General features: G+C 44.2%; 1 protein-coding gene across 1 annotated transcript; it reads right to left on the bottom strand.

The window, feature by feature from the left end:
- Nucleotides 1-8,758: 8,758 nt before the first annotated feature.
- On the bottom strand, nt 8,759-9,761 carry LOC311240685 (alpha-(1,3)-fucosyltransferase 4-like). The gene has a single exon (XM_084329258.1). It carries the CDS (start codon nt 9,746-9,748, stop codon nt 8,798-8,800), a length of 951 nt encoding a protein of 316 aa, XP_084185384.1. The 5' UTR covers nt 9,749-9,761; the 3' UTR covers nt 8,759-8,797.
- Between the last annotated feature and the right edge of the window lie 2,663 nt (nt 9,762-12,424).

The raw sequence follows: 12,424 nt of genomic DNA, 5'->3' as shown, positions 1-12,424 counted from the left end.
CTGGAATAGTTAAGGAATAACAGCAATGATACTTTAATGATTATATACTAGATACACTAGAGGGGGTTAATCCGGTCGCTTGTAAGCCGACAGGAGTAGGAAGGGGGGGGGGGGTAGAATCCGGCTGCCTCGTCCGGCCAAGGGTATCCCAGGTGAACCCACTGTAGTGCCGTTCAATGCGCCGGCGATCCTTGGACCACAGATGAAAGCAGGTGGACTCTTTGTGGGCCGGCTCTCTCCGGTCCACGGGGGAGAGACGTGAAGCGACCTCGTCTTGCAGAGCGTCTCCTCACCTTGCGTCCTCTCCAGGGGGGGGGGGTTCCAACACACGGCAGTGTCGGGGGTCTTTATCCATGGAATAATCAAAGTATACAAAGCATAATCCGTGCCTGGGAAGGCGGGCTGTCGTCGGTAGAATAATCCGGTATACAGGTCCACTCGCTCGTCGGCTCTGGGGCTCCTCGGGTGCAGCTTCACATGGGGTCAACCACCCTGGGTAAGCAGCCAGTTCTCTGCCCGAAACGATGGGGTACTGACCACGGTAGTATTCTCACCGCACGAAGCACTATATATTAACAGACTATTATTAGCTTAATAGACTACGTCCAACTCGACGATATAGTGCCAAATATGACTATTCAAATATTAATATACACGATGTCTCAATACCGATGGTAGGCGAACTTGGCCTTACTCCCACACGTGGCGTCGCGGGGAGGCTTTACGTCTGTGACTCTATTGGAGGGTAAGAAACTGGACTGAAAAGAAAGTCCTACTTTAGTAGCGCAGTATATATACGCACTATGAACAAATAGTCCCATTAGTGGTGCGGTAGCCAGATTCCTACGCGGAACTAGGACTTGTTCGTACATGTGGAGCGGTACGTTTGAACTGGGTCTGAGGGGTATGGCAGCCTGGCACCAAGGTCTCGACCAATAGTAGAATGGAGACTATTATGGGATGTTCAGTAGGCTAGAATGGATATTCAATGCATATTGTACAAGGAATATACAAGGGATATCAGGGAATATTAGAGAATATACAAATACAATTAAATATATATATATAAATAAATATATATATTCGGTTTAATCTGGCCCTTCACAACAATTATATTTATATATCGCCGGGCTAAACGTTCAACACCCGTTCTCTCAAGACAAGAGATGCCACATTACAAGGGACATCCACGGGGGGGGGGGGGGTATTCGTGACATGTGCAGGACATCCCTATTGTGAACAAGGACATGTTAGGTGTCCTTGAGGAAGACACACATTCACATACTTTCACCCCCCCCCCCCCTTATCCTCCCCTGCATGTTTGTTTGCTTATGTGTATGATTATTTTTTTAGCGTTTATCGCTTTTTACTACTGGGCAGTCCAGTAGAGAGAGAGAGAGGAGGAACGGGAGACAGAGTGGGGGGAAGACATTTGGCAAATAAGTTACGACGGGTCCGGGAATCGAACCCGGTTCGGCCGTGCCGCGACTCAGCGCGTTATGTGGTTCGCCACTGGGCCGCCCAGATGTGTATGATTCTTAACTGTGTTTTTATTTTGTTATTGGTATGTATGTATGTATGTATGTATGTATGTATGTATGTATGTATGTATGTATGTATGTATGTATGTATGTATGTATGTATATATATATGTATGTATGTATGTATGTATGTATGTATGTATGTATGTATGTATATATATATGTATATTTGTAAGCCTGTTGGGGCCTCTTGGACCAGATCGACATTGTAAATAAGAAACCTGTTCTTAATGTTTTATCTGGCTAAATAAAGGTTAAATATATATTTTTTTAAAACACTACATTTAGACCTTCGTCAGACCAGCGAGGGCTTGGCCTATATTTGACGTGGCACTATTCCAAGGGTGAATAGAACTGCACCGTATGGTCCATTGTTGTATTAACTGTTGTAATTATGTCAGTGCCAACGCCCTGTGTATGCATGTGATTAGGATATTAAAAGGGGAATTACGTCCTTTTAGAATTTCTGAATTCATATATGTTTGTCCTCTGGCCGAAGACAATACAAAAGTATTAGTGAAAATGAGCCAAAAACTAAAAACTCAAACGTGTGATGTCATCAAGTATAACGTCTGAAGCTGCTCCATTTTATTATTTTTTTTCTTGTATTGTATAGTTTGTATAGATAGAATATACGTTGTGTACTACAGTTGAGGAGCTGGGAAAAACAAGCATTTCACGTTTTTTTCTGAATGTATGTACATTAAAAAAAAAAAGCTGTGACAATGAAATAATCTGAATCTGAATTTGAATCATAGACAATCAATTGGGAAGGATTTTATAGATGACACTGAGAGACACCCAGGGGAATGTTCTGAGTTCATAGGTACATGTTCTGTTTCAGAACTGAGACCACTATTATAGAATAAAGCTCATTTGGATATAAAAAAAAAGAAAACAAACTTTCTATTTCTCTCTCATTCATTGTCAACAAAGCAGCTCCAGACTTTATACTTGACGACATCACAAGTTTGATTCTTACTTCTCTGGTTTCTGGCTTTGGGAGAGATATTGATTAAACTGCCATGGAAAAAAACGTATTAGGATGTTTTATTTGACCGGTGTTCCCCTTCCTGTTTCGGCAAAGTGAGAGAAATAGATAGAATCTGTTGACTTTAACAGCTGATGAAACACTAGCTCACTGTGAAATAATGTTATCTCAAGCCCCGGGCCTGGGCTAAGCTCTCATTTGACAGAGTGAGGTGTTAACTGTGTCTGGCCACTAACACAGAGGTGTAAATTTGAAGGATCCTGACCGTTGGCTTCTGACCGTATCAAATAACAGAAACACATAGCCTATAGCCTACACATGGTCCTCCCCTCCCCCCACTATGCATTTGAACAACTCTACTTTTCCAGAAAACAATAGAGAAAAAAACGAAAAATAAAGATAATCAATACATAGGTCGTTTGATTTGAATAAACGTATATCATTGAAAAGATTAATTTAATTGATTTGGGGTACGTGTGTCTGTGTTACTTTGAGTACCAGTCTCTCACTCTGACCAGCTGTGTTTGTGATGGTGTGTGTGTGTGTGTGTGTGTGTGGGGGGGGTGGGTGGCCTTGAACCACTATTGTTGTCATTCAGTTTGACCCTCCTGACCTCAAATAGCACCGTGGAGAGACGAGGAAGACGAGGGCGGGCCAGCGTGGATGGTATATCGTGCAGCGAGGGGGAACGGCTCCCACCTACCTCCGCGGTCAATGGTCTCTTAACTACTAGGGGTGGGAATCACCAGAGGCCTCACGATACGATCACGATACTCGAGTCACGATATGATAGTATTGCGATACTAAATATATTGCGATATGCTGAGTGTTGCGATATTAATATTGCGATATATTGCGATTTATTACCTTTTTTCAACTGCAAAGTAAAACTTTGTCAACATGTTTTATCTAATCAAATAAAGTTCAGTCTGTTCATCTCACTTCAATCATTTTTATTGCAGAACATGGTATTTTCTCAAGCAGACAGGTGTAAACACTAATCTGTGTTGCATGTACCTGACAAACTGAACTGTTTGTATTAGTCATATATTCCAACTTAACTGAATGCACACAGTGTGTGTGAACTACTGCACTATTACAGGTATTGAAATGAACAATGCAACTTCCTTATACAAAAGAAAAACACAATTTTGAATTGTCCGTACCAAACAAATTGTACAGTGAAAAACACATACTTCACATACTTCATTGGGAAGAAAGTTATTTGTAACCTGGACAAACTCCTCTCAATTAATACAGTGAATGTAAATCATAGTTCACTTAAAGGTGCACAGGGTAGTTTGGGGGAGGGGGGGAACTATCCTCTGAAAAGTAAAATTAAAGTATGATATAACTTTATAGTATTTATTGAATACATAAAAGTTTTACAAAAGAAAAACTGGCTCCTACTGTTTGAAACTAGAAAGTATCTGATTGGCTGTAGTGCTCCTACCCTGCCACCACCTTTACTATATAAATGATCTGATACTGCACTGCCACAGGACCTAGCATGTCCTACCATGCTCTGTAAATAGCTGATGTACAGATACCGATATGCCTACTTTGTTTACTTGTTTATTGCACTATGTCGCTCTATTGGTTGGACTCTTATTATTATTACTTGTACTATTGCACATCGTTGCGGGCGAGACCCCCCCGCATTTCACTGTATACCTGTATGCCGTGACAAATAAAACTCTTGTATCTTGTATCTTGTGGTGCTCCTACCATTTTTACCATACAAAGAAGCCTCCTCTAAAAGCAACGTTGATTCACTTTGCTTCAAAGGGTGATTTTCGGATTTCTGTCGAGATTATGAACAACATTCAAATGTTTGTAACTAGTTATTGTAGAGTTTTTTTTTTTTTTTTTTTCCTTCTCAAAACTACCCGGTGCAGCTTTAATAGTAACAATCCTATTGTTAATTTTTATATAGCGCTTCTATCCATAGCGCTTTACAATCTTGTTCCTCACACTCACTCACACATTCACACACCGACGGAGGAGGCGACCATGCAAGGTGCCAACCTGCTCATTCGGGAGCAAGGTCAAGGCTCTTGCTCAAGGACACTTTGACACGATGCCCGGGAGGAGCGGGAATCGTACCGGGAACCTCCCAATAACCAGACGTCCGCTCTACCTCCTGAGCCACTGTCGCCCCAAGTTCACAATAAATAATACAAGAAGAAACTGTCTGGTTATTGTCTCCTGTAGTAGCAGACTTGGTGAAATGTAATAAAGTAAGGTTGACAGGCAGGTAGCGTACAGTTCTCCTTCATATTGTCCCTGAGGTCTAAGCCTATAGTCAGTGTAGAGGAAACTCCCATAAAACTGTAGATTACTACACTACTGGCTACTTGACTATGTTTAAAGTTTTTCTTTCCAAAAGAAACAAATCTAAATCGAATTGTATTATTTATTTTACAGCACCTCCCTCTCCCCTTGTGTTTAACACGTCGTTTTGGGTGAGTGTAGCACACAAGTTCAAGTTCCTATGAAATGAAAAAGCACAGCTAATTCATTGCTTGTGTTCCCCTTGTGACATCATCGAGGGGGAGCCATTCTGAACAGCTTGTTTAGGCTTGTGTAATCTGAAGGCTTCGAAACCTAGCCAAACAAACAAGGTCTACATTATGCCATTTTGCCTAAGAGTAATCAAAATAACAACATTCCGAACTGCCAAATCCATACAAAGACATCCACAACATGTCACCTTTAACTACTCTCAAAAAGGTTGTTCCAACTACATCCAAACTACATTTGGGAAAACTATGACAACCTTGAGTCTGTAGGCTCATAGTTAGACGGAACAACAAGTGAACTGACACACGGGAAAGTGTGAGTGTGTTTGATTTAGGGACTTAGGCGTAGTTTTATATAGGGACGCTAGGGACATGTGATGAAATGAAATCTATAAAATTAAAATACCGAAGCCACAGAAACATGAATTGTTCGTACCAAAAGAACTGCACAGTGAGAACTCTAGTGTTAGTATTATAATTCACAGCATTGCGGTCTTGCAAAACAGAGTAGTTCCTAGTTGTATCTGTTTTACGAAAGTGTAGGTTGACGGCTACGTCAAGAAAAGCTGCAAGCGAGACAAGCAAGCTATTCCTATTATCTGCATTGCAATATCCAATCAACAACCATGGCCTTCACAGAAACCGTCCTCAGGATCATCTGATGCTCTTTGTAGTTCAACTTCGTGCAGATGAAACGTCTGCTTGTGCACTTTGTGCGCTCGCATATTAAGTGTCTCTCTACCAATACCAAAGCTCAAATCAAACCTACGCGCCCCTTGGACTCAGGCATGCCCCAAGGAGGGGACAGGGTGCAACGGTTGAGGTAGAATCTGAAAAATACTATATTTGTGGCAAATGTAGTTATTAATTAACCACCCAAAGTAGTCAAGTACTGGAAAAGTTACTTAGGTTGGAATGTATAGCTACACTACCACCAGCTACTGAAAAATGTAGTAAAAATAAAATAGTACATGTGGTATAGCAGAGGACACTGGATCCTTGTGTTTCGATAACTACAGCTCAGTGAAACGATGGAGATGAATAAAAGCGAAAGGGATTGCGGTAAGAATGTGCCATTTTTCATCCACATCATTTCATTGCGCTGTAATGAACGCGACACAAGGATTCAGTGTCGTCAGATGACATCACCGGAGGCTATATTCAGACTCGTCAATAACTACATGAATGCATGCAAACCTGTTTAGACTAGAGCTTTGGGAATGTGTGAAATTCTGTGCAAAATAAAGCAGCATTGTCTTTAAAAATGTGCTACCCCCCCCCCCCCCTAAAAGAAATAGCCCCCTCAGTTTCAGTAGACAGACTGGCTTGACTTCATCCAAGCGGGTGTCGGGGGTCAACGTGAAGCTCAGGGCACGTCAAGACTGGAACCAGGCAGGCAGTTTCGTGACTGTGATGCACGCCAACAAGGTTTGGCCGAGTGAATCCACAGTCCCTTGCTCCTCAATGGGGAACCAACCTAGATTTACCCTGAAGAACTGGGCCCCGTTCCCCGTACCTGGATAACTGAGTTAGCCGGATAATTTCCAGTGAAGCCTGACTTAAGCCGGACCTTCCCATTCCCCGACGATCGATTGTCTAAATCACCATGACAACAGATCAAAAAGTTTGAGCCTGGTCGGGAGCAGGGTTAACTTCAGTTAGCCGGATGAACCATGGCCACGCCCCCGCAAAGAAATGACAGCTCGCTTCCTGAAATGATTCTCACAGTCTAGGATCTGCATTATACCATTCTGAATTACGTTTCTGTGCTTCGTTTTCCTAGAGGGGGCTTTTGAAATGTATAATAATAGAACTAAATGCTGATAATAAATCATATTGAGCCTATAGATTTACTTTGTCCTAAATAAAATAATGCACGTCATATACGGCGCTCGGAGTCGCGATACACGCTGCATGTGGTTATTTTAATAACGGCGTATTGCAAATGTGAATCCCGCGGGGATATTTTTAATGAATGAAACCTATCGGCCGTTTGGCTCTGATTAGTTTCATATATTCTCCGCTGTAGATTTGCTTAACGGAGCGCCCGGATTGTGTTTCATTCAAGCATAAAATTGAAGTGTCTATGCGGGGATTGTGGTTTTTGTGTGATATTGTAACTGGGATTAAAATGTCTGATGAGATGCGCTGTTTGACGGATTTGAGAAATTGAATGAGCCGTTGACGTCACATTAATGCATTTGAGAATAAAGAGATAAAACTTCATTCAAAAGTAAAATATTCTAAACACGGGTCTCTCGTCCATTAATGGATAAACAATGAATTTATCACGTCTGGCACAGTGGCGCAGCGGCTAGTGCTGAATCCTGGCAACCGGGCGACCAGTGTTCGAAACCCCGCGTTTCCAATATAATTTTTTTGGAATATAATATTAATGATTATACACAAAAGTAGCCTAGTTTTAAGTTAAAATATTATAAATCTACATGCATTGAGGATGTCATTTTTTATATAGCTCTCAACGTGCACCAAATTGAATTATTCCTACATTGCAAAAAGAAGGAAAAGACTAGGATTCGAACCCGGGCCGTCTGCGTGAAAGTCAAAAGCACAAACCGTTACACCACAGTGCAGATAAGTAAAAGATCCACCATACATCAATCAATGGGTAAGAGAGCCGTATCCTTATTCTGTATAACAGTTAAACTAATTATTTTCGCTAGCAAGATCTCATTTGATTATTCAATCCATAAACCTACTGCCAGCAGGCAAGTTTAAAGAAATATAATCTGATTGATTGGGGTAATGAGGGACTTAAAATTAGCCTATAGATCATGCATTTAACTTGTCGGCGAGGCTATTGAGCCGTACTGCAATCTGTTAATAAAGTTTTAAATCAATTAATCAATCAATGCCGTTAGAAAATCAGGATCTCTGCTATCGATACGTGCTGGCTTTTCAACTGAAGCGGCCGCGCGCACTTATCCTGGGTCTCAAGTCTGGTTCGAGTTAACGAGACTGAATCCACCTTCGAGGAACAGGAAAATCCCGGCTTCAAACATCGGGTTAACTGAATCTGGATAATGGGACTCTTGATCGACTTAGTTGAACCAGGTACGGGGAATAGGGCCCTGGTCCTACCCAAACCGTTGACCAGTTTAAAAAAAAAAAAATTAGAATGTTTATTAGCAACGCCAAGCTTTCAAACCCTAACGTTTGTCTGTTTGAAACCCCTGTGCAACTGTGAGTACCTTTGAAATTTCTCTGCGATACTTGTATAATGAACAGTTCGGGTAGGACCAGTTCTTCATGGTAAATCTAGGTTGGTTTCCTATTGAGGAGCAAGGGACTGTGGATTCACTCGGGCAAACCTCGTTGGCGTGCATCACAGTCACGAAAGGGGCTACCATGCAGGCAGTAAGGTCTGTGACCACGTCAAGACTGGAACCAGGCAGGCAGTAAGGTCTGTGACCACGTCAAGACTGGAACCAGGCAGTAAGGTCTGACCACGTCAAGACTGGAACCAGGCAGGCAGTAAGGTCTGTGACCACGTCAAGACTGGAACCAGGCAGTAAGGTCTGACCACGTCAAGACTGGAACCAGGCAGGCAGTAAGGTCTGTGACTACGTCAAGACTGGAACCAGGCAGGCAGTAAGGTCTGTGACCACGTCAAGACTGGAACCAGGCAGGCAGTAAGGTCTGTGACCACGTCAAGACTGGAACCAGGCAGTAAGGTCTGTGACCACGTCAAGACTGGAACCAGGCAGTAAGGTCTGACCACCTCAAGACTGGAACCAGGCAGTAAGGTCTGTGACCACGTAGGTCCGGTCTCTGGCCTTCCTCACAGCGCGGCAGGCCGTACAATACTGTTCGGCCCAGAAGGCGGGCTGGTGCACAGCGTAGTTCTTCCTCCACTCCAGGTGGCGCTGCAGCCGGGCGGGGCTGCGTCTGAGTAGCAGCAGGTACCGGGCCAGCCCCCGGACGGTGGGGAAGTCGTCCACGTGAATGAAGGCCTCCGGGGGCAGGAACCGCTCGTAGTTCTCCCTGGACGGGCCCAGGACCACGGGGATGGCGCCAGCGCGCAGCGCGTGCCACAGCTTCTCCGTGATGTAGTCGGTGTGCTGGGAGTTCTCCAGGGCCAGGTAGAACTGGTACCGTCTGATCAGCCGCACCACACTGCCACTGCCCCTGTCCTCGTCTGGTAACGGGAGGCCTGCGCGTCCGAACACGTCCACATCGATGTAGAGGCTGAGCTGGTAGTAGAACGCCACGCGAGCGTGAGACTCCGACCAGTTGCTGATGACCCACGCGGCCAGGTGGGGTCTGATGAGGTGCGAGCCGCGCTCGACCACCACGGGCCCCCCGCTCCTCTGTGTGACCCCCTCGAGCCCGCGTGGGAGAGGGACCAAATACCCGTACGGCAGGAAGATGTCCGAGTCCGTGCGGTAGGTCATGGTGAGGTTGAACACGCCCTCGAGTCTCGCGAGCCCGCGCGTGTGCGAGGGGGACTCGAAATTCATCCAGATCCACTTCTGCGTCCGCGGCCGCGGTTCCGGCGGAAGGCTCAGGTTACCGGCGACGACCTCCCGGTGGTGGACGACCACCGCGTCGGCCCGCGGGTACGCGCGCCAGTCGTCGGTCACCGCGCAGCCGCGGATCTTGTAGAGCGCCTCGCAGTCGGGCGGTTTGCGGTACCGACTGAACGGGTGCGTCCAGATCAACAGCGTCACCATCTTGTCGTCGTCGTCGGTGGTAGTAAACACGAGGTTCTGGGTGAAGAAGGGCTCCGGTAGATAGAGGAGCAGACACACCGCCAGGACGAGCAAACACGCGAGGGCGACCGCGGCGCACAACATAATAGACGACGAGCATGACGTTTTCAAAACAAGCGTCTTGCGGCGGTAGAGAACCAAGCGCGGCTTGTTGTTATTACCGACCCCTCCTCCTCCTCCTCCGTGGGATGTGATCGAAGCCGCTGCTTTCTTCTTCCAATGCGCGACGATTTCCATCGATGGACACAGCGCTGTCAATTTGTCCCCCAGCAGCAGCAGCCGTCCATATGGAGGAGAGCAAATCTCCATGATCATATCATGATCACAACTCGGGCTATATTAATATTATAATATCCCTGCTTCCGGGGGCGGCAGCGCCTCTGGTCAAATGAAAAAACGTGTCGCTTTCTCACATTATAGGCTCAGTATCTGAAGAGGAAAATTCCATTCCTCCCTTGACCCTTTCATAGCTGCAGCCTGCAGCTGAAGTTAAAAAAAAAAAAAAAAAAAAAAAAAAAAAAGGCCGTCTAATAAAAGAAGGGATCTTGCTTGTTTTAAAACAACAAAGCTATTGTTCTTCCAGGCGAATTAAGAACATACATCAACAATAGACATATGGCCTAGTTTCCGCCTACATTGTTCTAGGTAGGCCAGCCAGCCTGTGTAGTGTAGTAGAGGGGAGTATAGGCTGCATGCCGCCTCTCTCAGTGCACACACACACACTGCTGCTGTGATACACACTCTCAAACATTTGACGTGGCAGCGTTCGCCTGGCTTCCAGTTACCGGCTGAATGGGGCCTTTGTGGGCACTTGCTTTGGGCTTCAGAGAGGCTCATCTAGACTGAGTAAACACCTTGACCCCAATGCCCAGGACTCTGTTGCAGTGTTGTAGTATACTGACTCGACTTGGACTTGAGCACTAGTGATGACTTGGACTTGGGACTCGAGCATTGACTGCATTCGGACCCGGAAGGTGCAGACGAGGACTTGGAATTGTTCATTTTATAAAATAAAAAAATAAATTGTAATAGGCCTAATCATTTGGCATAAGATATTGATGGCTAGTGCATTTGTTTGTCTATTGTGTCACAAAGTATAAATAAACTCCCTTTTGAAACGGTGACCGCTGTGTTATGATTAATGTAGACCTTCAAGTTTCAAGTTTCTTTTGATTAGTTCTCATACAAAAGTACAGAACACTTTTATATAAAATGCTTCTTTCTGTTTTCTTTTATTTGTATGTCAGCTCTTTGACTGCCAGAGTGGAGGTGACTCAACCTCGATGACTTGGACTCGGAACTGGACTCGACTCTGGCTCTTCTTTTGTGACTCGGACTCGAACACTGGGGACTCGAGACTCGACTCGGACTCGAGATTTAGTGAGTCACTCGACTAAAACACTGGCCCCAGGATTGGAGGCACATTACATGGCCCTCCCCCACATATTAACATATATTAGAATCATAAGCATGCTTTTTTCATGGCCTTAGCTTACATTCAAGTTTATTTGTGGCAGCCCATAGACAAAGGGTATATAAAACTATTTAATTTCCCCGTAATGGTTATGATTCACGTCCCTTCCAGTCAAAAGGAGGAGTGCCTCATTATATTATGTAGGCTCCCTAACATAACCTCATCAACGAAAAGGCGTATGTGTACAGACGTCTGATGGAAAATCAAATGAATGAACTCGATTGTACATGTGCTTACAGCAGCAGGCCTATAATGCTCCTTGCATCCAAAGAGTTCTATTGCATCCTTCTGTTATTCACAGCACAGATCATCATCGCCCACTAGATGTCTCCCTACACAAGCACAAGACTGTCACTTGGGCTCAAATTAAGGAATAATATTATGCTAACACATTTGTACCTTATCAATTCATTAATATGATGGGACCATTTCAGCTGCAAATTAGACGTGTCTGACAGGGTATGTAAAACCCCAATCTAAATATTTATTTTGAACAAATTCATGTGGTTTATTGATCACAAACACTTAATGTATTTAGACAGGGAATCAGCTTTATTGAACAGTCTGAACACATTGTAAATCCGAATATAATGTCTGAATATGTGTATATTGCAATGCTTAATACAAAAACATTACCAACGTAAACAGATTTTGCAGCCACAAAATACAACAAATACAATTAAAAACCCATATTCACCTGTAGTGTTGTTAGTCCTTGTATTTAGAGTTCAGTCAATCAACTACTAGAGAATGAAAACATCTGCATTTAAATTTTAATTTATTTGTGTATTTTTGCTGGTGTGAAACATTTGGATTACAGATTGTGCCTTAAAAAAAAGAAAAAATAGGTATGAATGTTTTATTCATTAATAGAAACTTGACCCAGCATCTTCTTTGTTGTTGTTAATGCTGTATATTTATAAACAAGCCCCATTTCTCTGTCGTCTGGCGACCTGCGCTTGACCAGAGGAATCCAGGAGTGTTCTCCACCGAGGAGGAGATTGGGGAGAACTCAGACATGCGCCACAGATACACACCTCCTCTTTAAAGGGACCGGTTGTCTGGACCGCCCGCCACGCAGAATCTTCTGGGGCGGATTCTGATGAGCTCTACGATTCATGAAAGAATGATGAGCGAGGATGAAAAGAGGGGCGGTTCGGTGA

This window comes from Notolepis coatsorum (assembly GCF_963971535.1).
Source record: "Notolepis coatsorum genome assembly, chromosome: 1".
NCBI classification, from domain to species: domain Eukaryota; kingdom Metazoa; phylum Chordata; class Actinopteri; order Aulopiformes; family Paralepididae; genus Notolepis; species Notolepis coatsorum.
The sequence above is the reverse complement of the archived record's forward strand: the minus strand, read 5'-3'. Positions and strand labels throughout refer to the sequence as shown.